The sequence below is a fragment of the Saccostrea echinata genome, unplaced genomic scaffold (assembly GCF_033153115.1).
Source record: "Saccostrea echinata isolate AGI-Se365-2 ecotype Australia unplaced genomic scaffold, CSIRO_AGI_Sech_v1 ptg000011l, whole genome shotgun sequence".
NCBI classification, from domain to species: Eukaryota; Metazoa; Mollusca; class Bivalvia; order Ostreida; family Ostreidae; genus Saccostrea; species Saccostrea echinata.
In genome coordinates, this window is record NW_026889760.1 from 4123597 (window position 1) to 4148454 (window position 24858).

General features: G+C 32.4%; 1 protein-coding gene across 1 annotated transcript; it reads left to right on the plus strand.

Moving 5' to 3' along the window:
* Positions 1–10594: 10594 nt before the first annotated feature.
* Positions 10595–16428, plus strand: LOC133184947 (uncharacterized). The gene is made up of 3 exons (XM_061320016.1): positions 10595–10661; positions 10966–11118; positions 16049–16428. The coding sequence occupies exons 1-3, from the start codon at positions 10607–10609 to the stop codon at positions 16327–16329; spliced, it is 489 nt and encodes a 162-aa protein (XP_061176000.1). The 5' UTR covers positions 10595–10606; the 3' UTR covers positions 16330–16428.
* Positions 16429–24858: the final 8430 nt, after the last annotated feature.

The window sequence follows — 24858 nt, forward strand, 5'->3', positions numbered from 1 at the left end:
TACATTTGATACCACCCATAAGACCAGTGAAATATTATTGAGAAAAAAATCTTATTTGATTGTAACCTGATTTAGAAAAAAAGTAAATTAAAGACGTTAGAAACTTTATTTCTATTCGACACACCCAAGAGAACACTAAATAAAAGAAACCATGAAAGAAGTAGGTAAGGTTTTGGCTTTATAAAGCTATAAAAAGTGATTTTTTTCAAACCGTTTGCTTAAAAATGAGTTCAATATATGAAAGTGATAAACCATGAATTTTTATTGCAGTAAGAAGAATCGTTCTAGAAATATGACGTCATTATTTTGTTACAATTCTAAGTTTGAGGCAGTCTCAAATCGACTCATTTAAGTTTTTTTTTTTTTTTTTTTTTTTTTTTTTTTTTTTTGAGAGAGAGAGAGAGAATGGTACCCACAACCATAAGATTTTCGGAAATTCTGCATAGAAACCTTTGAAAAATCACTTTTCCTTAAATAATTGTCGGCGATGCATTTGGTCTATAAAGAATGAAAACGGAAATTGATGTTTTCTGCTACATTTTAAGAAATAAGTGAAAATGAACAACTTCCTGGCGTCAAAAATGACATAAGGAGGTCAAATACGAAAAAAAAGTTTGGAACTTATTTTTTCTTTACTTTATGAATATCTTGGTTGTTTTATATACTCTGTGTATTGTATTAAATTTGATACAATATGAAACTCTTAATGAAACTACCATAGAATTTATCTTGTTCCTTCAATAAATATCTATATTTTATGACTACAATTATGAATCTTCATGTTTGAAGCGTGATCTAGATGTCTTAATTAACTAATAATAGTGTCATTGCAGAAAAGAGTGGTTTTGCGAAGACGTTGTTGGAGAATATGTTTCTTTTAAATGAGTATGCAAGATTTCAAGTGCGGGATGAATATTAAATAAACTAACAAATAAACAAAAAAAAAAAAAAAAATCAAATTAATGTTTGATAAACAAACTCCATCAATTAATGAAAATTATTTCAATATTTCATTATTTCTTGTTTTGTCTAAAACGTTAATCAATTTAAGCATTATCAATATTAAATTAGATCAGTATCAAAGCAATCATGCTAAAGCATCCATACAGTACATTTGATAATTTAAAAAAAATGATAAAAATGACATTGACTTGATGTGATATCTTTTGAAACACTATCATATTTACAATTATGTTTCTAATATCGTTTTTAAAAAGCACTATATAATTTCTATACAGTTACGGTTTTTGTTTTCTGACCTTTTAGTCTCCTTCAAATCATTGTATATTTGTTGATGCTACACCTTCCTCATTCACTTCAGACGCTTCATTAATCAGATCTTCTTCAAAGTTTTCATACACACCTTCTTCATCCTCTCTCTTGTTCATACGTGATTTGCGTGTACAAAAATACTTGTATTTACGTATCTCATAAAGTATGTACATAATAAGTACAGAACATACTACTGTACCGATTGAAATAGTGACAGTACGTTTGCGAATTTTAGCATCTGTTGAACTAGACTCTTTGCACTTGTTGTTGCCTGTATAAACCATATATCTAATCAGTAAATGAATTTGCTTTAAAAATCCTATATCCCATGACATTCATATTTAAAATGAATACTAATCAGATAAGTATTTTTCATTTTAAAACAAGAGAAATGTTCCTTAATCAATATCAAATCAGGGCCTACCTTGCGGTTCTTGACATCCAACCTTAAAATCACATTCATTGGGCAAACAATCACAGGTTCCGCTACATAATTTTCCATAGTTGTTTTTCGGACAACGAATGTGACAATTCTTCCCAAAATAACCCAAGGGGCATTCTGCATAAAAGCATTTCAACGTCCAAGACATACAGATTATTTCTTAAATTTAACGTGGAATATTTCATAATAACTCAACATAATGAAAATAATTTCATAACATTGGAGATTTTTTCCCTAATACAATTTCATTTTTTGTTAAAAAGGTTTATTTTACGAAGTAATTCAATATTGATATATTAGCTACCTAGACAGTTGTTGCCAACTCTGTGATAATTTGCAGGACAATCTTTCAAACCAACTCTAAATTTCACAAAAAATTAGATATAAAATGATAATTTAAAGTAACTCATCGACATTTTCGACGAAATATTCTTTTTGTTTTTAATTTGTCAAAGTAACAAATCAGAAACTCACACCAGTCCTAAGAAAAATACGTCATTGGATATAAATGCCAACACAGTCCAGATGTGATAATAAGGCATCGTTTTTAAATGAAAAAAAAAAACATCCGAGAAAACACACCGAAGCTAAAAAATATCAATGTCGAACACAAGGATCAAGGAAATACTTGAATTTTATCTAATGCAATTTGTATCGATTTCATGAATTGCATGTATTTATGCAACCACTTACTTACAATTTAAATTTTGAAGTACATAATATTTTAACTTCAAAATTTAGCTCTTGCCTTTCATTTATAATTCTATTAAAATTTCTACAAAATGAGCAAATTCTTTTTTGACCTCTTAATCGTCACAATTCACATAAACTGTTAACAATATCAAAGAACCTTCACATATAATTTTTTTATTTCAATATATCACTAAAATTTTGTACTGATGACAGAAGATTTACATCTTAGATAAAGAAAGACTCCGCTATCTGTGTGTCCATTTAAAAAATGCACAATGATCATATGTTTTGGTGGCCGAATAAATAGAATAAACTTATATGATTCTTTTATCTTGAAATTTTCATAAAGATTATTGATTAGATTTTATGTTTTTTATGTTTTTATATGTCATATTTTATATTTTTCTATTTTTGAAATTGAAAACTAATTTTGTTCTATCACGTATTTAATACACAGTAACTTATTACATACGAATCCATTTAGAGATCTATTAAGATGTATTTAATATTTTGTAATATGTCATATTATAACAAGGAAGATAAAATCTCAAGCGAGTATACTTTCACATATATCAGTTTGTCTGTGAATATGTGCTGTTATCAAAACTTTTCCTCTTATTAAGATTGATTGATTGATTGTATGTTGTTTTACGTCCCATTTGAGAATTTTTCACTCATATAGAGACGTCACCATATACCGGTGAAGGGCTTCAAATTTTGACCTTTACTCGGCACTCAGGGCCATTGAGCAGTGAGGGATCTTTATCGTGCCAACGCCTGCCGTGACACGGGGCCTCGGTTTTTAAGGTCTCATCCGAAGGACCCGCAACTTTCACTTCAAAGTGCCGAGCGCATGGCGAAGGAACAGTTGCTACCCATTTTTTATCGACTTAGGTCAGTCGCGGCCGAGATTCGAACTCACGACCTCCCGTTCACGAAGCGAACGCTCTACCGACTGAGCTACCGTGAACGGTTCCTCTTATTAAGATGTTATTAAGCTAAAATTGATGTTGTGCCAGTTGGGATTTTATGCATTGCCTAATCTAAAATTTGGCTTATTTTATTGATAATTTTGTATATAATCTTGTGGCGTAATCCGGACATTTGTTCCGAAAATTGATAGGCATAGCATGCATTACTCTGCTACTACAGCAACCAGAAAACTCTTTAACCAAACGATGGTAAAAAATCAGTGCTTTTTTATTTACTTTTTTAAAGCAGAAGATAAAGAAAAAGTTACTTTAAAAAATCATTTAAGTTAATTAGAGGAATCCTGATAAGCCATCGACGAGGTTTAGGTCGATAGTGCGAGGATGCAATGACGATGGAGCGATGGTGCGATAACGATGTAGCGATGGCACGATGACGAAATGGTGCGATAGTGATGACAAAATGGTGCGATGTTAATGGCGCGAATGTACGATGACGATCAAACGATATTCACTATCGCTCCGTGGTGCTATCGCTCCATCGTCATCGCGTTGTCATGCCATCGCATTATCGCCATCGCGCTTTCGCACCATCGTGTCATCGTCATCGCACTATCGCTACATCGTCATCGTATTATCGCAATATCACGCCATTGACATCTTAGTTGATTCTGGATGATGCGATAATGAACTATGATTCCATGGTTAATTGGATATTGAAATCCTTTGAGGGCTTCTTATTTTTAGAATATTCGGAGACTTTTCAACAACAATTTGACAACAAGCTGCTTGCTCTAGTGTAAAATCTAATACAACTGTCTTTTATATCTTTCTTGAAATTACAATATTAAAAAAATGTATAAGCATGCCACTGATAAAGATGAGGTAGAGGGGAGAGAAGAGAAAAAACATAGTGATACATGGTGTTAAGGTTATTCATGAGATGATTCCACGTGATTTACTCATTCATATTCATAAGATCGTGCATAAACTCGAAATTCCATTTTCTTAAATTTTTGTATTAAGACCTGCAATCCCGTTACATTTTCTTTTTTCTTCAAGCCTCAGTCATAGATATATAGATAGAATTTTGTGTGACACATAGTTGACGACTAATAATACCATTTTTTTAAACAATAAATAGGCAACACTGAAAAATAAAATCGCCTTTTTTAAAATTGAAAAGGCGGTCGCACCTATTCATGAAATGACCAATTCATCTGTATTTCTTGAAAATAAGACGAATTCAACTGGCTATAAAAACATACATTTCATTATCAAAAATGATAAATACGCCAGTTCTATACTTTTCTTCAATAAAACAATAAAATAAAAAATTCTCTCTTCAAATTCTCAAATAAAAAAGGTGGTCGCAACTTTTACTTCGGGATAAACAAACTTGTGAATTCCAGTTGGAGGTATTTAGAAAAAAATCAATAATCGGTGGAAGAAAATTATTAAAATTGTATATAACAAATTGCGAATTTCTGTATTTTCTCTTTGTAAACCTTTATAAAATCTGCCGCCATTATGGCTTCAATATAGCAGATATGCAAAAGAATAGAACAGAACACCATTCACAATTTGACGAGACGGGGGAGAGTCCCAGCCCCAGGTGCAACGGAATCGGCTGTTACACAACAGGCGCCGACGGGCTATTGAAGGGGTGGGGGTCCCAAAACCAACAGGTACAAATAATTTCCTGTCACAGTACGGGGGTTCTATCCCCAAACATTGTACCTCTAAATTCAGTTGAGTTTTTATTAGAATATAATATAAATGAGATTTTTACACAAAAATATTGTCGAGGGAACAAATGTTGACTTGTCTCTGCTGCAAATAAATTCAAATATTAAGGACACTGCTAGCAAGTGAATTTTTATACTGGGTTATGATGGCTAAATTCAACCCAAAAATACTCAAAAATTCACTTCTTTCGAGAAATAGACAGATGGCTTTTTGATCAATTTGAGCATATATACATCTGTCCGTGTAAGTAAATATCTGGATTTGATAAATTAAATGAATGGTGTTCGTACCGGGGTGAGTAGGTCATCTGGGTGGAAACTTTATAACGAACAGTTTGGCCAAAATTGATTAAGAATCCCCGCAAGGCTTGGTCATCTGTAGACACAGAATTGGGTGTCATGTATATGGCTGGGGGAAGTTGTCACTTACGTGAGGTCAGTGGGAAAACAAATGCTATACATTTTGTTGGAAGGGGGTGCTTATGTGCACATTTGTATAAAGTGTGGTCAAGATTATTAGATGGGAAATTGTCTTTTGTCTGTGAATGTGTTAAATAAGCTGGCTTTTCCTTTCATCCCCATCGCCGAAGTATGGCTGAAATATTGCTGACTCGGCGTTCAACATTTCATCCCCAGACAGCCTTCAAGCCAGTGGTCATCAAACAGTCCAGACTTAGCAGCAGCTTCATCATCCCAGCTTACCCCTATAGGCTCTCTCGATTTTCGATCCAGAACATATAGGAACTAGGCATCTGCTTTGGCACCATATGTGCATCACTACTCAATAAGGAATGTAGCAGAAGAAGTATTTCAAGGTTTTACTTACATGGGTTTATGTCCCAAAAATTTTATTTCGTCTGAAAATTTTCTGTCGGCTCATCAATTTCCAAGTCAGTTGCAGGAAAAAATGTTGAAGAAATACAAAACGGAAAGAAAAAGACCCCCTTTTCAGACCCAACTACATATGATATGCACCTTTCTCCAATATTGCTTGTTCCAAAGTAAATGGTGGTTGGAGAATGCTAACATATCAATCATACCCTCCACCCGTTGGCAATAACTCATTTAATGAAATATGGAGATAACGAACAGTATTCAAGCTCAAAGTCCATTTATTGATAAACATTACAGATGGGGGACAGAGCAAACACGGACTTACCAAAAATTTAAGTCACCCGGACCGGTGCAGTGTTGAATATACATCTTTTGATACAGTCGATTTCATGATAAATCATTTAATGTATGCAAATGACCAAAACTGTACAACAAAAACAATGCAAATTGGTATATTTAGGAATCTATAGTATATGTTTTGAATATTTTTCAGTCAGCTTTGTCGGTTGCAGGTCCCTCCAGCAAATTTGTGGGGCTGGTTTGGTTTCAAGCCAGGAATATAATTTGTGGGGCTGGTTTGGTTTCAAGCCATGCAGGAATGTAACAGACAACGAATGATATTGTCAGACAGTCATGTTTTCATACCCATTTTTCATTTTTTGCATTTAATTGGCAGGCTAAATCATAACATTGCTTTTAAGTACAAGAACGGGGGGAAAGTAAGGAAAATAATATTTTACGAAAACACATTATATAACTCATTCCACAATCAAAAAATTATCAATAATGATGTTGTTAGTCTGTAACTGCACATCCACCAAACACAACATTCTGGACTTGTCAAATACTTGGTATAAACTTCAATTTACTTTATTTTTTGACTGGATAAAAAGTAATAAAGATATTCACATGTAAATGAGTGAGGACATTAGAATGGTTGTGACACGATAATTAATAAAATACTCGTATCCTAGTGTAGAAGAAATTCAGGGTGGACTTAATTCGAAATATCTTTGATATGATGCAAGCATCTAAAGTTAAAGTAGGATTGCACAATTAAGAATTTCGAAATGAAATGAACTATCTTCAAAAGAATTACTAATATCAAAGAAAAAACATAAGCTTAGAAAGTTAAACTGCATATTTGATTCGATTTTCCGCAGTAAACCACGCTATCCACAATGCACCGCAAATACATGTAGACTGTTTTTCTGTAAGTACGGTATTGTTTTCTTCAGCTTGCTCAAACTTTTGTGACAACCAAACAAGAGTTCACAAATCACCGACAGATAGAAGATTAAACTTTGAAGGAGGTAGAGCAAAGTTGAAAATGAACAGGTTTTCAATAATGAATAATATACAACTGCGCTGGATCGAATGATTACACTGTCAACATATTAGTTTTATGTAAGGAGAATAACTTGTTTGTGCTTACACTATGAAATAGATTTTCGATTTTAGTTATTTTAGAAGTGTGTACATGTAGAGAGGGTTTACATGTACTTTGCACCATGCTTGCTTATTGCTGATCATTCATGTCTCCTTTATTGTGTGAAAAGGTGCAAGTGATTAATTTTTTTTTTTGCGAAATCAAAAATATACATATATACATATATATATATATATATATATATATATATATATATATATATATATATATATATATATATATATATATATATGTATATGTATATAGCGTTCTAACAAATAGAATGATCTCAGTAAGTATAAACATCCGCATCTTGAATTCAAACTGAGGAATATTACAGTGGACCTTACTGAGTAAACGCATTTCTTTGCAATACTTTCATTTTTAGACTGGGTCCAGGAAAACACTTTTTTGAATAACAAGATAACAGTACAAGAAACAAATTAGGTACAGTTAAATTCTCTAGTGTTATTTTCGCTTAAGGAAAAATCGCTGAATGACAGGGCTTTGCCATTCAATCACCTTCAGTAGACGATCGGTCATCTCACCTTTAGTAGACGATCGGTCATCCACCTTTTAATTACCGAATTGGCAGAAATTCATCCTGTGTCTTTTTCAGGACAATATACGAAGGTCATTTAATAATAATGTAAAATACAGTTTTTCATAAAAAAATGTATAATTATTTAACTTGAATTTTATAATTTTCGAAAAGATCTGTTGAAGAACTCCTACATGTAATTACAGAAATCCCCATGCTTTTTCCTATTGTCCTAGCAAGTAAATTTACTTTGAAAGTAAGCATGGTTACTACACTTAGCTGAAAACTGTATAAAAACGATCTCTACCAAGAAGATGAAGATGGGGGAGTATGTGTAAACTGTCCATCATTACATAAAAAGCTGGAGAACCCATATTAAAAATTTGATTTTGATATGTGGTAAACCCAATCTTTAACGCTGTAAAGTTTTCAGATGGATTCAGAAGTTCAAAAGTAAAAGGGGAGAGTTAAAATTTCACAGTCAAATTGATTGATGGAAATCTATAGGGACATCTAAAAATATCCATGTTATGAGCAACTTGATATTTAAAAATGCCGGATTTACATTGACAGACATTGCGAAGACACTAAACATTCCATCATCACAACATTTTATAGAGTTCTGACAAAGGAAATGAATCTAACGATAATTCTATCAGGTAGGTGCTTTATTTTTTTTACAATTGCTTAAGAGAAAAAACGCGTTAAATGTGCTAATTGTCTAGCTAAAATAATCAATTTACAACAAAAGATGATTAGATAAAGTTGGGTGATTGATGACAATACATGGGAGCACGTTTTTAGCCGAAAAGGAAATCAATATCAAAATGTGGAATCAGAGAGAAAGCTGTTGTACAATTATAATTGCAAAGAGAAGCAAAGGTTCCAAACATGTTTTATTTATTTTCTTTTTATTCAAGAGCCATGCAGTAAAACATTTACATATACTCAAAAGAAGGACGGTCAATAGTTTCTTGTATGTTTAAATGGCACTAAGGAAAGTTAGGTAGATTTCCTGCAAAGGAAGTCCAAATACTTTTCCAGTTCCCAACAACGCCGCTGCAAGATAAGAATGGAGAAATAAATGAAATTCTGAAGAAAGGAAAGATAACAGAGCTTTGCCATCCCCCATATTCGATAGATCTCGGCCATAATGAGAACTTTTTATTCCAAAAAGGCACAAAAACACTCAAAGAAAGACTACAATTTCAGATAGGTCATTAGAAATGCATTCACGAGTGTCTTTTTGGAATCTATAAAGATGTGTATGCTGAGGTGTTCTGGTCATGGGTTCTCAGACTTTTTAAAACTATCTTTAAAACGAATGTATGTATGGGTCAATCGATACATTATTTTTAGCAATGGTGAATCTAAATTCATGTACCTGTAATGTTGAGTTTAAATATCAAAGTAAAAATCAAAACGAAAATAAAAGTTCTGCTCATATTCATGATATGATATTCATCTCGAATATTTTAATTACTCTTCTTTATCCAAAGGTTTCTTATCTATATATCATTTTTTGTCTAAATTATGTTTATGATTTTAAGATTTAGTACCCCATATCTCTTTTGTTTCTTGTAAAGTGCCTAAGTTACTCGGGAAGATGTACTTAATCCCCATCAGCGATCGGAAGTCCGGAAATATTTGTCCTATCATGATAAGCGCTACTATTTAGCGTGTTAATTTCTATCTCTGTCATCAAAAGAATCACTTCAAATCTGCGACAAACCTCTTAACTCTTGCATCTAAGTGAACTTTTAAAAACAAAGACATAAAAAGGGTTACCTGTGATATAAATTACATCATATTATCAAATGGGAGTAATTAAATTCGGGTTATTTATCCACGTTATTATTGGCTAGATTAAATGAAAATACAAATTTGTTTAATTTTAGTGTCAATGTAATTATTATCATAGTGTTTCATGTGATTTTATTGATACCACAGAACAATTCTTATTATGGATAAAATATCATGAAATGTATAAAGGTGAGGAACCTTTAGGGTGGGATAGGTTTCATTTTTTTTTCTTCTGCGAAATTGAAATTATTGATATGTTTATAAATAAAGGGATATAAATTCTACAGTATAAATACCTGTTGATAAAGTGACTCTATTTTCTAACCTTTCTAAAGATTTCAAAAAGTTACATTTTGAATCTACGAATTTTAGACTAGCTGGTCTGAATTTTATTGATGTATCACAGAATTTGTTAGTTATAGAATATTATCATGATGTGTTTGGTGTGCTGAACGGGTTTGAAGGCGTAGGTGCCATTTTTTTCTTCCTCATAATATAAGTAAAGGTAATTGAAGGTTAAATATCTTTACATAAAGGTGAATATAATTTAGTGACAATTTGATTTCTATCAAAAACTTATATCACATTCGGGTCCAAAAGATATTAAAACTTGCTGCAATTGGTCTCAGTTGTAAAAATAAGCAATTTAATGTTAAAGTATATTTGTCATGAAATTGATGTTTGTATCCTGATGAAATATATAGAAACATGAAAATGAATATAAACAGCATCTTTAAAGGGTACGTGTATGTACACTCAGGGTTGTTATACTATATAATCTTTAGGGAACAATAAACTTTATCGGGCACATGCTTTATAACGCCAATAAACATAAACACAAGTGTCGGAGACCGGAAGGATGTCATGAATGCACTTAAAATAAACATTTTAAGTCTGTTTTCATCTCTTATAAACATGGGCATTAACCTGGATCTTCTCGCCTTTATTTTGATGATAGAATATGTTTCAGGTATATCGTTTATATATCTTTAGTAAAGATTATACCTACATGCTTTTATATAAATTTTAATAAATATGGAACAAATGATTTTTTTTTATTATTTTTTTTAAATATTTGTAAGCGTATTGTGTGGAATTTAGTGATTAAGCGTATACTCATGAAGAAAAAAAAATCTATGCGCGCCTTTTTTGTGTGAAAATATTTACTTTGGATGTATCTATTTATATTTAATTTTTCAACCTTAATATCAGTAATATTGAAATATTGTTATTCTTTATAACAAATAAATTGTTGACATCTTTTCATAATACAGTGGACGGATTAAAATGTCTGAAATGTAACACTGTTCAGCATGGATCTCTCTGTGGCCCTGACGCCACCTTTCTGAGAGTCAACTCTTCCATGATAGAAGAATGTCACGTGACATGTAGAGTCAGCAAAATCAAAGCACCCAATGGAAAGGAAGGTTTGATTTTCTTCATGTCCATTGTTGTGATCAAGAGTGGCTTTGAAATTAGAAACAATTTTAAATGATATCTTGTGCAAAATCTACATGTATTCTAATGCGTAAATCAATACAAGCAGAAGTCATTTTTATTTACTCAACACGTTAATTGTTTTATATCAGGATGAATTTAATATTTCCAAGTTTTACAAGTTTTACCTGAAATGGGACAGTTTAAGCCGTCTTAAGTATATAGCTTTATTAGCTTCCCATCCTGATAAAAGTCAATGCAGGGATATGTTTTCTCCATATAAAATATTTTTTTACTCCTAGAATTAAACAGTCGGAACGTTAAAAATTACATTACAGCTATTTTTTAGTCTAGAAAGTCTGTTTAATAAGGTTTGAATTCATTTATTTACCATATGTAAGGTCTTTCTTGTTTTATATGAGATTGAATATTAGTAATAATTTAAGGCTTTAAGTAGTGGGTTTGAATTTGATTTGCTCTTCCTACCACATTGTTGTGTCACAACCTTCTTATATGGTTTCCCTGATCACCCCGTGACCTATTGCTTTATGTTTGAGTCCATCGTCGTGCATCGTGTTCATTTGTCTTCTGTTTGTCGTTGCCTGTTAGTCGTAAACTTTAAATTTTTTCAGCTCTTCTCCTAATCACTGAGTCAACGGCGCATTGAGTCATTTTGAGATAAAATATACAGTTACATAAAATATGAATTTCATGGTTTCCTCCTCCGTGGGGTCTGGGGGTGAGGCCAAAACCAATAAAATGAATGCAACCGTCAAAGAAGTCATCTTCTTTACTACTGAACACTAAGCTTCTTGGCTATTGTAATAAGCATTGAGCTCTCTTCTAATTTGTGATAGTTTTGTCCCTGGTTTAGTTTTGGTGTTGGTGCTCTATATATTTTGCAGACAAACTTAATGTGTATTTTGATTATAAGGGAGCCTCTTCGAAAATTGTAAAATTTATTACCCCTACGTTACGGATTCTAATGTTTAGCTATAGCTCTAACGGTCATGTAGAGGAAAATGCATTTTTTTCAATAAATACGACCTTTCCATGTCATACTTAGTAGACAACGTAGGACTATAGATGTGATGAGCAAGCGTGCTTCTCCCCAAACTGTAATTATATGGGCCGTAAGTCAGGAGTTATGTTGTTAGGATCTGTTGATCATCTTGTGAGAATGCATTGTTATTGAACTACATTGAATTATTATTGGAATACTGAGTACTTCTCTACACCTAATATTTAGCAGACAACTAAATACATGGTTATTATGAACAAGGGTGCCTCTACTTTAATTGTGAAATTTAGGGCCCTTGATCAGGGTTTCTAGTGTGCGGGTGAGGTTCTACTGATCATCCAGTAAAATGCATTATTTGTTATTTTTTTTATCAAAGGCATCTACATGTAGCAGGCAACAAGATTTTTAATGTTTAAAGCAAACAGTTCTTTTTTTGATTGTCAGATATACTTGTAAATGGTAAATACACAGTATGTTAAAAGAGAAACAAAATTACCTCATATTTTTGTATTTAAAAACCAGGAGAGGACAGTTGATAGAAAATGTTTTAGGCTTACTCTTTGCTTTACGCTGAAGTGCTTTTGTGTTGTTAGATAATGGAGATATAATCAGAATTTGCATGTACAAGCAAGGAAGGGAATTTAATCCTTGATCTTCTTATCTCTCTCTCTCTCTCTCTCTCTCTCTCTCTCTCTCTCTCTTAGCAATTCTTACATACATGAATCATCATTTGTAACATATTTCGATATATTCTCAATAAAATAGTTGGAGAGAACCCGGGTTTTTATGGAGCCAAATTAACCCGCATTTACACTGTATAATGCCCAGGGACTACTTTTGTGTTTGCAATTGTGACGTCACTATATATTTTCATGCCTTTCCATTCTATATGATATCAGATACCTTACATTTGAAGTCACAAATACCTGTAACTAATGTTGTAAAGATGATTTATAAGATGAAACTTAGTTGAAAGCTTGCTGAGGTAGATTAGATTGTAAATTATTCAGATCATGGTAAGCGGAGTATGATGGGGCCATAGTAGGAAATCAAAGTTTTACTTTGAAATATATAAGAATTTTTTAAAATAAATTCTTCTTAGTAACCACGCGACCACAAAAATAAATAATAAATAAATATAAAAGAATACCCTGAAACAGTGTAGACTGTAAATTGCTCAGATCATGATTCCCGGGGTAGGTTGGAGCCACAATGCGGAATCAAATTTTGATATTGGAATATATATGAAAAAAAAAAATCTTCTAAAGGAAGCAATTTGATTAGTCATATTAATACAGAGGCAAACTCAGGTAGTTTCTTCAAATCATGACCCCTACACCTCCCCAGGGGTAGGATGGGTCTACATTTGACAATCAAAATTTTGCAAAGGAATATATGGGGTAAACTTCAAATCAAGAATATCTACATTAACATGGAAACATCCCAATGTAGTGTAAATTCAGATTTGCCCCCAGGGCAAGGATGGGGACACAATAGGCAATCGAAATGTTACATAAGATTATATAGGGAAATTGTTTTTTTCAAGAACAGCCATAAATCAAATAAATGTGGAAGCATCCTCAGGTGGTGTACATTCAGCAGTTTTAGTTTGAAGGCAACATTTTGCAAACGCGGCTAGGATAAGGCTGTCCGTAAAATGTCAAACTGTTCCAACTGTAGTAACTTCTCTGAACTACCAAGATATGACGTCATAATAGCATATGACGTCAAGTCACTACATACTTGAGCTGACTTGATGGGGAAAGTGTCATAACTTTTACATTCCTTTTACATGATATGTAAAGATTAAACTTTAGCGTTGTTGTTTGATTCAAGCGTCTGGATTGTTCTTTAAGCTTAAGCTGTTATCATGTTGAACATTTGCAATCTGATATCGTTATTCCTTTAACTTGTCCGATATACGTATATTCAAACAATAACAAAAATTGACTGTGAAACGCTCACCCTTACACGTCTGTGGACAGAGTTAGAATTTATAAATACTGTATATATTTGACTGGCACAAGTGATTAATTAGGATAAATTGAAGATATTCTGTGTGAATCTACTAGAGAAGTATGTCCCCTAACTGAATTTTGCTGGGGGATTGTATGTAATTTTTCCCTTTTTTGTATAAATTACGATAAAGAGTGGAAAATGCCCCCTTGTATATGGGAAAGTTGAATTTCTTGTGGAATATTTTCTCAAGAAATAAAATTCAAACTTGCCCCCAGCACTTTATAAGTACCAAAGATCACGATGAATTGACTTATGTGACAAATTTTTCTCAATAATGTTGTTTTGCACTTGTGCCGATGCGATTTTTGGTGCAACATTTAGGAATTTATAAGTGTCTGTCACGTGATCAACAAAGTCATGTGACATCAAACAAGTGCATTATTATAAATCTGATTATACTCTCATCACAAGTTGACTGTAAATTCATACATAGATTACAAATTGAAATTAAAATCTAGCTCAAAATAAAATGTACATTTTAATGCATATTGAGCCTTCGAACAGCCTTAACATAGCTGCGAATTCTATGGTCAATAAAATGAACTTGTCAGCAAATTCAATATATTATAAAGTCGAATGCTGTCTTACGTTTTTCATACTAATTGTCGGGCCATTACTGAATTATTAATGAATTGTCTACAAATTTTTCCGTTTCCGCGATCATGACAAGGAGCACATGGTGGGTCTAATTGGTCGACAGGGGATCTTTACTCCTGCATGGCACCTGATTCCATCTCTAATCCTTTTAAAGGTCCGTGTTTGCTATGCGCCCGATTTGTATTGTTTCAATGGACTTTTGAGCTTGATTAATGTTCCTTATCTCTATATTTCATTGTATATAAAATGGGCTAAATACTACAAATATTGTACCCACGCATGTTCAAATCTTGAACCCCAGGGGTACATTGGGGCCACAATGATGATCATAGTTTAACACAAGAATTAAAAAAAAAATTAAATGCCTTCTTCTAAAGAACAGTTAATCATTATTAGTCACATTTATATAGGAGCATCCTCTTGTAGTGCATATTCAATCAGTTCAAATCATGGTGACCGTCCCTGTTTAAAGGATTGGGCCACAATGAACGATCAATATTTTACAAAGAAATATACGTATATATTGAAAAAATCTGATGAGGAACAGCAGGGCTATATTGAATCAGATGACCATTGTGGTCTATGGGTCTCTTATGTTTTTAAATCATCGGTTAGAAGTACTTTTTTAACCAATATCAGTTAAAATTATAATTATAGTGTTCCTAGAAATTATTGCGATGTTCTTTTTATATTGCATTACTCTTAAATGTTGGATTAATAGCAAACAATATAATTTATACAATTTCATTATTTTATTTAATGTCAATACCCTCCCCCACCTACACACCTACATGTACACCCCCCCCAAGCTTTTTAATAATACATCAAGTTTTCATGGATAGCCTGTCGTTTATTTTATATACTTCTTGTTGACTGCTGATGTTCAAAATTACTGCTATCGAAAACAGAAAACCTATTTAAGCTATATATTAGGAAGGGATTGTTAAATCTGATGATATTTTTGTAACACCAAGTATTTCACTGTCTACTTTACATTGTGTTGTACAAACTATTAACAAAGAGGGATTCAGTTAAGGAAAAGAGTTTGTAGACCTAGTAAACTAACTAGAAAAAACGGTAAATTATTCATGAAAACTACATATAAAATAAGAAAGTAGAAAATATTGTCATTTGATCTAAAAGTTAATTCATACTATAAGTATAAATTTTTAATATTTTGAAAAAATAAATCACAGAAAAATTCTCAATAATTTCTGAAAACACCATATTCATCTTGAAAACAATATAAATCAATTAACGAGTATTGATTTTTTTCCCAACAGTTTTTCTGCGAGGCTGTTCAAATACGAGGAAAACCGGATGCGTATCACGAAACTTCACGTCATCTGGAGATAAGAGACTTCCTGGTCATCTTTGTCAGTGTAACCGTGACCTTTGCAATGCAGACTTTAATTTTGGAAGCAAGAATCATCCGTTAGTAAAGGAGCCTTTGCGAGTTCCTCTCTCAGACCAGACTTCAATCGAAACAACAAGTCTTGGAACAACAGTGTCGACACCATTTTCTTCAATGATTTTATTTTTTATCGCAAATTTGATGGAGTAACATAACATATATAACTATTTTTGCCATATTATTTATGCTGTGTCAAATATCAGTAGTATTAATTTGGTGTCAACATGAAATTACCTATTTCGAATTAAAAAGATACGAATTTCATTTCGTCTAACTTTTTACGAGCAAAAAAATTGCTGTGAAACATTTCTTTATCTCCTTTTGATATCGATATTTGAAGTTATTTAACTTGTGCAATACATGTACATACGAAACTTCTATGGTGAATTATTTTATACTTCATTTTTTTTTTTAAATTATGAGCAGTGTATATTTAATTTTCGGTAAACTGCATCATAATTCTATTGAGGAAGTTGTCTTTTACAAAACAATTGTAAGATTTATTATATTTTGACAAGACACTCATTTAAAAGGCATTCATTTAAAAGGAACATTAATGAACAAATTTATATACCAAACTTGAAAGAAATCTCACTTGTAAATCTTTTAACGTTGTCTATTAGATCGAATGCAATCTTGGAGGCCTCATTTATTTTAGAGAGACGGATGATGCGCTTTAAAAAATCTGAGGGCATCAGTCTGGGGAAAACAATATGGTCATCAATATATTTATATCGTAAAAAATGAAGATGACAAACATGCAGTGATCAATCTCATAAATCCATCACAAAATAAAGAATATATAAATCATACATAAAACGTTTCTCTGAAAACATTAAGGGTGGGATCAGGAAATTTTTGATGACTTACAAGTACACAAAATCAGGCATGATATGCATTTTTGTTTGGTGTGGGGTGGGGTGGGATTGGTGTGTTAATTTTCCATTCATTTTTAAAGCGTAGCACCTCTTTCAAGGTTTTCATACATGAGAATAATAATTATTGTTTACAATGACTATCAAGTCAGTGAAAATAATACATACATACGCAATTATGTTTTTTTTTCTGTTTGCCCTGTAGTTACCTCTTGTGACTATTGCAGGATTTAATGTAAACGAACATAAAATCTTTTCCTTAAAAATATTCATTTTTGGTCAAATATCAAGTGTATGACCTTAAAAATTTTAATTGCATATCAAAATAAAAAAAAATGAATAAAAACGTAAACGAATGAATAAATATATAAAGAGAGAAAGGAAGGTAGAAAGGAAGGAGGAAAGGAAAAGGTAAAGATTTTCTCGACAGGCTGCACTGTAAATTTTTAAAGATTGTAAAATCAAATATTTATCTAAGTATTAATTTTTTTTTTATTTATTTTTGCATAACATGAACGAAAATGTTTACTAAAGTAGCATATGAAGATAAAATAAACAGATATTTGATAAATAACACAGATTTTTTCGGCAGGCGTACTCTCAACGGACTCTAGGGCCAATATGAATTGTTATAAAAAATCAAATATCTACAGTGTATTTATAGATATGGAAATGAACTATATATTTTCTAGTCTGACTTATTTTTCTCAGTAGACGTCGGCATCAAAAAACAAATCTAACAAAAATCATATCTCACATTACCACAGCGCAGACATACATGTGGCTATCATCTTCAAAAAAAAAAATTCGAAAAATCGACCAGTGATTTTTTTAAGATACAGAATAAATAATTTCATTACAAAAAGGGCGTATATTTTAATTTGGTGTCGGAATAAGGAAATTTTATTTCATAATCACGTTACACGTAACTGATATAATCGTTAATATTGAGCTTAAAATTGATGAAATAGCTCATTAAGATATATCTACTTCGTTTCACACATTATCATATCCTATTCCTTTTGTATTTCAAGCATCAATGCCTATCATTCAATCAGGCTGAGTTAACAAGCATAATGATGCTTTGATAAAACATAATTAAACAAATACTCTTTTAATTGTGTTTATATATGTAAACAACAGTTAAAAAGAAAAGAAAATATGTCCTCTTTGTAAAGAAGGTAAAAAAGAGTAAAGATTTAAAAAAAAAAAATATGAAGCATTGCTATTCTTTAAATATAAAGAAAAAATAGACACATAGAAAACATTTTATACTATGATACTGAGAAGGGTTACAAGTTAAACAAAATTGTCAAGTAATAATTCATTGTGACAATGTTATCAATGTCTAAAACGATCAGGCAATATTATACATCAACTTGTCAATCACTTTTGAAGAAGGAAGTACATCTTATTTTCTTTAATGTCCTGATTGATTCAAATTAATATTGAATGTGCACATTAAGTTCATTAAGAATATATATATATATATATATATATATATATATATATATATATATATATATATATATATATATATATATATATATATATATATATATATATATATATATATATATATATATATATATATATATATATAAAGAACAAAGAAATTCACTTTTATAAGGATATCCACTTCCGTCCCAGCCCGAGGTTGAACTACGGAATCCGTCTCCTAGCAGTACAGAAACAGCGCGCTAGACAGCTCGGACATCTAGGCAAGTCGAAAAACTAAAAATAGAATAAAAAATCACAATTCTGCAAACCTGTGACATTTCTTAGGTTTGTTTAATTTTTCATCTGATTTAGAAATAGAAAGAAGCTTATTTTAGTTCAAATATAGTCGGAAGATTATTGTCAACTACCTTGATCGTTACTACCAAAAATGTTAAATTTCGATCGTACAAAACAAAAATAACATTCTGCATCAGAATAAACCATCCGCTGAGAAAGGACATCATTACATATCATTGCATTTCAAAATAGAACCCAGGACAACATAAAACATTTGTTGTAGGTGTCATACATGTAACACTTGAAGTTTCTTCATTTCTGAAATAATTAGCAATGATCAAATGCTAAAAGAAATACATTAAGTGATCTATTTTTATGCTAGATTTACAGCATCAAAAGTTAATAAAACCACAAACCGATATCAATTAATTAAATTAAAACGTTTTAGGTTGACAGAATATTACTGTAGCAGATATATCTATTTCTTGATTTTTCCCTTACTTTCATAAGCGTTTCTTCAAGTAATCTATAGATACACCAAAGCTAAAGATTTTGGCAACAAGAACATCTGCGATTTCTCTCCCCCCCCCCCCCCCTTCTTCACCTCTTACCTTTAATTTGTGTCTACAGTATCAAACTATTGCACTCATAGCACTCTTCTTTATTCTGTTTGATTTTTTTTTCGTTGTACATGTAAGACATGTTTGCTATACTCGTCTGAAATGTGCTAAAATTATTTCACCATAGGCTTTTGAATGTTCTATATGTTATGTATATTTCATGTAATGGTGAACATTATGAGATGAGAAGACCCTCGGTCTTATCCAGGAATTCGACGTTTTCCAAATGATACTCACTGTATTCAATATTACTGACAAAATTGTACTTTTAAATATTCTGAACGAATTTTGCAATCACGCAGCGTTCTTTTACGAATAAAGCAACGGATTTCGTAAGATATGTAGAAGATCAGAAAACAGCAAACAGTTGTTCCAATCGTTATGATGACTACTCTCTTTCTTGATGTTGTAGATTTGCTTTTGTTTTTCTTACATGTCTCCGAGCCTTCATCATTTGTTGAATTGTCTAAATTAGTATAAATCTGCATTTCAAAATACGTAAACAGTATTATCCCAAAGGTCTTGAAATTTGCATTAATGTTTACCCCATTTGCCATGCGACAACTTATCTATGTGTTTATTATCTGCACTTTTCGTCCAACACTTTCATACAAAAATAGTGCAGTGACCTTGCAATCATTGAAAACATATGTCTATTTAGATTTGTCAATTTTTTGTAAAGCAATAATGATAGACAGATTGATTGATTAATTGATTGACTGTATTTTGTTTTACGTCCCATTCTAGAATTTCTCTTTCATACAGAGACGTCAACAAATACGACTAAAGGTCTTTGAATTTAGACATTTACTCTGCACCAAGGGTCACTGAGCCGTGAGGGATCTTCATCGTGCACGGACCAACCGTGACGCTGGACCTCGATATTTAAGATTTCGTCCAGAAACCCGCAACGCATTTCAACCTGCCGAGCGGTCGGCGAAGGTAAATTCACTACCAATTTCCATATCGACATAGATTTGAACCCTTGACCTTTCAACCTCTCGGAGAAAGTGCTCCATCAACTGAGCTACATGACGGTCATTTAAGATAGAAAACAATAAATAGATATATATGTGTTTAAAAAAAAACAAACATCGGAACTAACAAATCTTTTCTGTTTTATTTCATCGCATGGGTAATTATGACAGTGTTTTAATTATTTTCATCACTCTGCAATCACCTTGTCTTTACTTAAACAATATAAAAAGCATCTACAGTCCCTGAAACGTTCTACTTTCCCACTTGAACGGTGAGCGAACGGTGAACGAACGGTGAACGAACGCTGAACGAACGCAGAGCGAACGGTGAGTGAACGATATGTGAACGCTGAACGCAACTTGGTGAACGATGTGTGAACGGTGAACGGTGAGCGAACGCAGAACGCGAACGGAGCGCAAACGCGAACGCAAAGTGAACGGTGAACGAAAGGTGAACGCAAGATGAACGATATATTCGGAATGCCTCTGATCTTTTCCTTGCATTGACACTATTGTCAGGTGCCAAAAAAAAAAAAACAATCAATAATAAATAAGTAAACCAATAAATGAATAAATAAATAAGTCAATAAAATAAATTCTCCAAAATTGTCCTGAGAAAGACGATGCATGCACATTAAGTTTTTAATCACACGATTTTTATCGCATTAAAACATTGCAATTGTTGCCGAACGCTGAAGTATAAGAGATATTTTTTTTATATAGTTGGAAAATAAAAATGTTTATCCTTATTTGATAACAAATCAGAGAAAACTTCTGACTTATAGAATTGATTAAAGTGGTTGTAACATCCATTTATATATCTCTGTGTTAAAGCGATTTTGTGTAAAGTAATGAAAAAAAATTAATTACAAATGTCAGTGGACGTTTTGCATTTATACGCTCGTATTTTAAATTTTTAATACAATAATATATTATGTGTCATATCTTTTTTTCATGATGATTTATTCAGGCCCGTAGGAAGCAAATTCGGTTTTTTTTTTTGGGGGGGGGGGGGGGCAACCATACATTTTCAGTTGATACATGTACATGTAGTTGAGGGGGCACTACCAAAAATTTCCTGACAAGCAAAAAAAAAAATAAATAAATAAAAAAGGTCATCAGACTTTTTATTGCGGGGGCACAAGCATATAGTATCTATGTTTACTATAATAATCTATATATCGGCAAAATTAGGGGGGGGGGCGTGCCCCCCCCCTCCCGGGTTCCTACGGCCATGTTTATTGAGCAGACTTCTACATTTATCTGTAGATGGCCGTGATTATACTCGGACAAGATAATACAAAGATACATATTCAAATTATTTGTTATAAATTCAATTTTCAGAACTTGATATTCAAGTAATATGCTGTTATAGTTTTTATTAAACAGAAATGAGAGAGAGAGAGAGAGAGAGAGAGAGAGAGAGAGAGAGAGAGAGAGAGAGAGAAAGAAATATTCCGGTTTAGCCCCCCCCATTTCAGGCTTCACTAAATGTTTGTACATGTACCTATATCAAACAAAAACTTTTTTTCTAAATATATCAGACAGTGAAAGTAACTTTTTTTTTTTATCAACAAATCATATCCCTTTGTTTGACAGTCATACTCGTTTTTATTTTCCTGCTTCAAGTTCACACGAAGTCCACGTGCTTGTCCTGTCAATCAAAATCATTCGACACTGTGCAGGTGTGAAAGTTTCGTCACGTCGAAGACGAAGTGCGAGTATTTCCAACAAGTTATAACATTTATTTTTATCATTTCTAGATTTGATTCCAACATTTGAATAATAATTGAATAAAATACATTGGGCATTAACACTTGAATTTGAAACATACTCTCTGCCAATTCCAAATACCACTGCCGACACGTGTACATTTTGAACTACTATTGTTTTGTGACTTTTTTAGATGCATGTTTGTTTTGAGACTGAAATTTTTGTTCTAAAAAAGACCTTTTTTTTTTTTTTTTAAATGTTAATTAAAATATTCTGGAAATACAATACTGACTAAGTAACCGATTTAGGGGGGAAGGGGGGGGGGTATTAATCATATCGAATGGCAAACATATAAAGTTACGGTGAAGAAATATTTTTCTCTCTATAACTATAGACTTTACATATTATAGTAGAGAAAATTCTGTAGTGCATTACATTTTAAATAAATATTTCCTTTAACCACACTAACAATTTAATTCGCTCCAAAGATAATAAATTAACACGATATCCGCAGTACTATGTATAACTCTCAGAACTAGTTCTATAATATTTTCTGTAGTAATTGAAAAAAAAGTGTTAGAAATAAATATTTTCGTAATTTTGCTGCGTAATTATTTGACTTGGATAATTATATCTCCATTAACGATTTGTCGTCTTTAACAAAACAACAAAATGTTGCAGTATTTGAAGTATTTGCACATTGCTGTTAGTTAAATTTAATATTTCAGCATCGTTCTACATTGGTACAGAATGTGCATATAACAAGATTTATTTTCCAGAGTAATTTAATAAATAACCTAACAGCTAAGTTCGAATAATAAAAATATATATCGTAGATATTTTTCCCCATGAAATAATGATTCTTCAAACACGATATGTTAGTTATTAAATTAAAAAAACTGTAACTCCTAACCTACAAAAAGATAAGTCCTTTCACTTCGGAGTTCCGAATGACAATGAAAACTGAACGATAGGTGAACGCTGAACGCAAGGTGAACGCAAAGTGAACGGAACGAAGAGCGAACGCTGAACGCTTTGTGAACGGTGAACGCGAGCGCACGGTGAACGGTGAACGCAAGACTGTGAACGGAGAGCGAACGGTGAACGAACGGTGAGCGAACGGAAAAATGGGAAAGTAGAACGTTTTAGGGACTGTACCTTGAGGTGTAGGACACCCGACCCTATAATCAAAGTCTTCAGGTGAACAGTCACACCTTCCACCACATCGTAATCCAAAAGTCTTCTTTGGACACACTACAGTACAATTGTCTCCGTAATATCCATCTGGACATTCTGTGAAAGTCGATTAATCCTTACATACATATGGAAAAATATAACTTTATTGAAACGCTTCAAGGGTAAGAAAGGAGTCAGAAAAACCTTTTTATTACCTTCACATGTTTCATTAATCCTGTAATGATAGACAGGACAAAGGTCCAAACCAGCTCTGAAATTACGCGAAATGCTTCTTGAAATGCCACTCGTGTTATTCAAATTATGGTAAAAAGCTTTTGAAATATTTTCATACATAGAATAATTGTAAATATAAGTTTTAGTCTTAAAAATCTGATACTTACATGTAGAGAAAGTGAGTGGAAAATATGTCAAATACAATAGTAATGCAAAACACAACAAATAGATGTAAGAAGCTTTGATCCGACATTTTGAACATAAGAATACTTAATAAAACAGATCACAACAGGACATGATCATCTAGCGCATAGCACAAGGAAATTATTTCCTGAAAGTATGTACTTAGCCTAAAACCTTATTTTCATGTTCGTTCCGTTCTGCATAAAAGTATGTTCTTATTAGATTCAAATTTTAATGTAAAGTTGACCCCAATTGAAAATTTATAAGAGGAAAATGAAACGTTAGATGTAATCAGAGAATATTAAATAAGTAAACAAAGTTGCATTTGCATTTTTCCTTGAGAATCTAGGAACTAATTATTTTACATATTGAGCTTATGACCTGCTCATAGCCCAGAATTCTTGTGGGAACATTCTAACCATTACTATCTCACCGGTATCGTACTTATCATCAAAAGTCTATCCTCCCAGACACAGGAGAATGGTTGTGCATATCACGGTTATATATCTTATATTGATTAACTCAGTAAAATAATTGTTTTTCTTTCTTTCCTTTTTTTGCATTCTCAGTAGGAGTTAGATGAACTCTTTTAGTCGGAAAGTAATTCAAACAAGTAACTATTTTAACAAGTTATTATCGACCTAATCATTGACGTTTTAATTTATAGTGTTTAAATTTTCGAATCTATCATAGACTTTAATCAATCAAGAACAATAAAAATACATAAATAAAATGGGAAAATATTACTAAAGGATAATTACTTCGCACTCGTGAAAATATTTTTAAAAAATCCTGTCCCAATCGTAAAATAAATTCCATATTCATCTACAAAACATTGTTGATTGATTGATTGATTGTATGTTGTTTTACGTCCCATTCGAGAATTTTTCACTCATATAGAGACGTCACCTTATACCGGTGAAGGGCTTCAAATTTTGACCTTTACTCGGCACTCAGGGCCATTGAGCAGTGAGGGATCTTTATCGTGCCAACGCCTGCCGTGACACGGGGCCTCGGTTTTTAAGGTCTCATCCGAAGGACCCGCAACTTTCACTTCAAAGTGCCGAGCGCATGGCGAAGGAACAGTTGCTACCCATTTTTTATCGACTTGGGTCTGTCGCGGCCGAGATTCGAACTCACGACCTCCCGATCACGGAGCAAGCG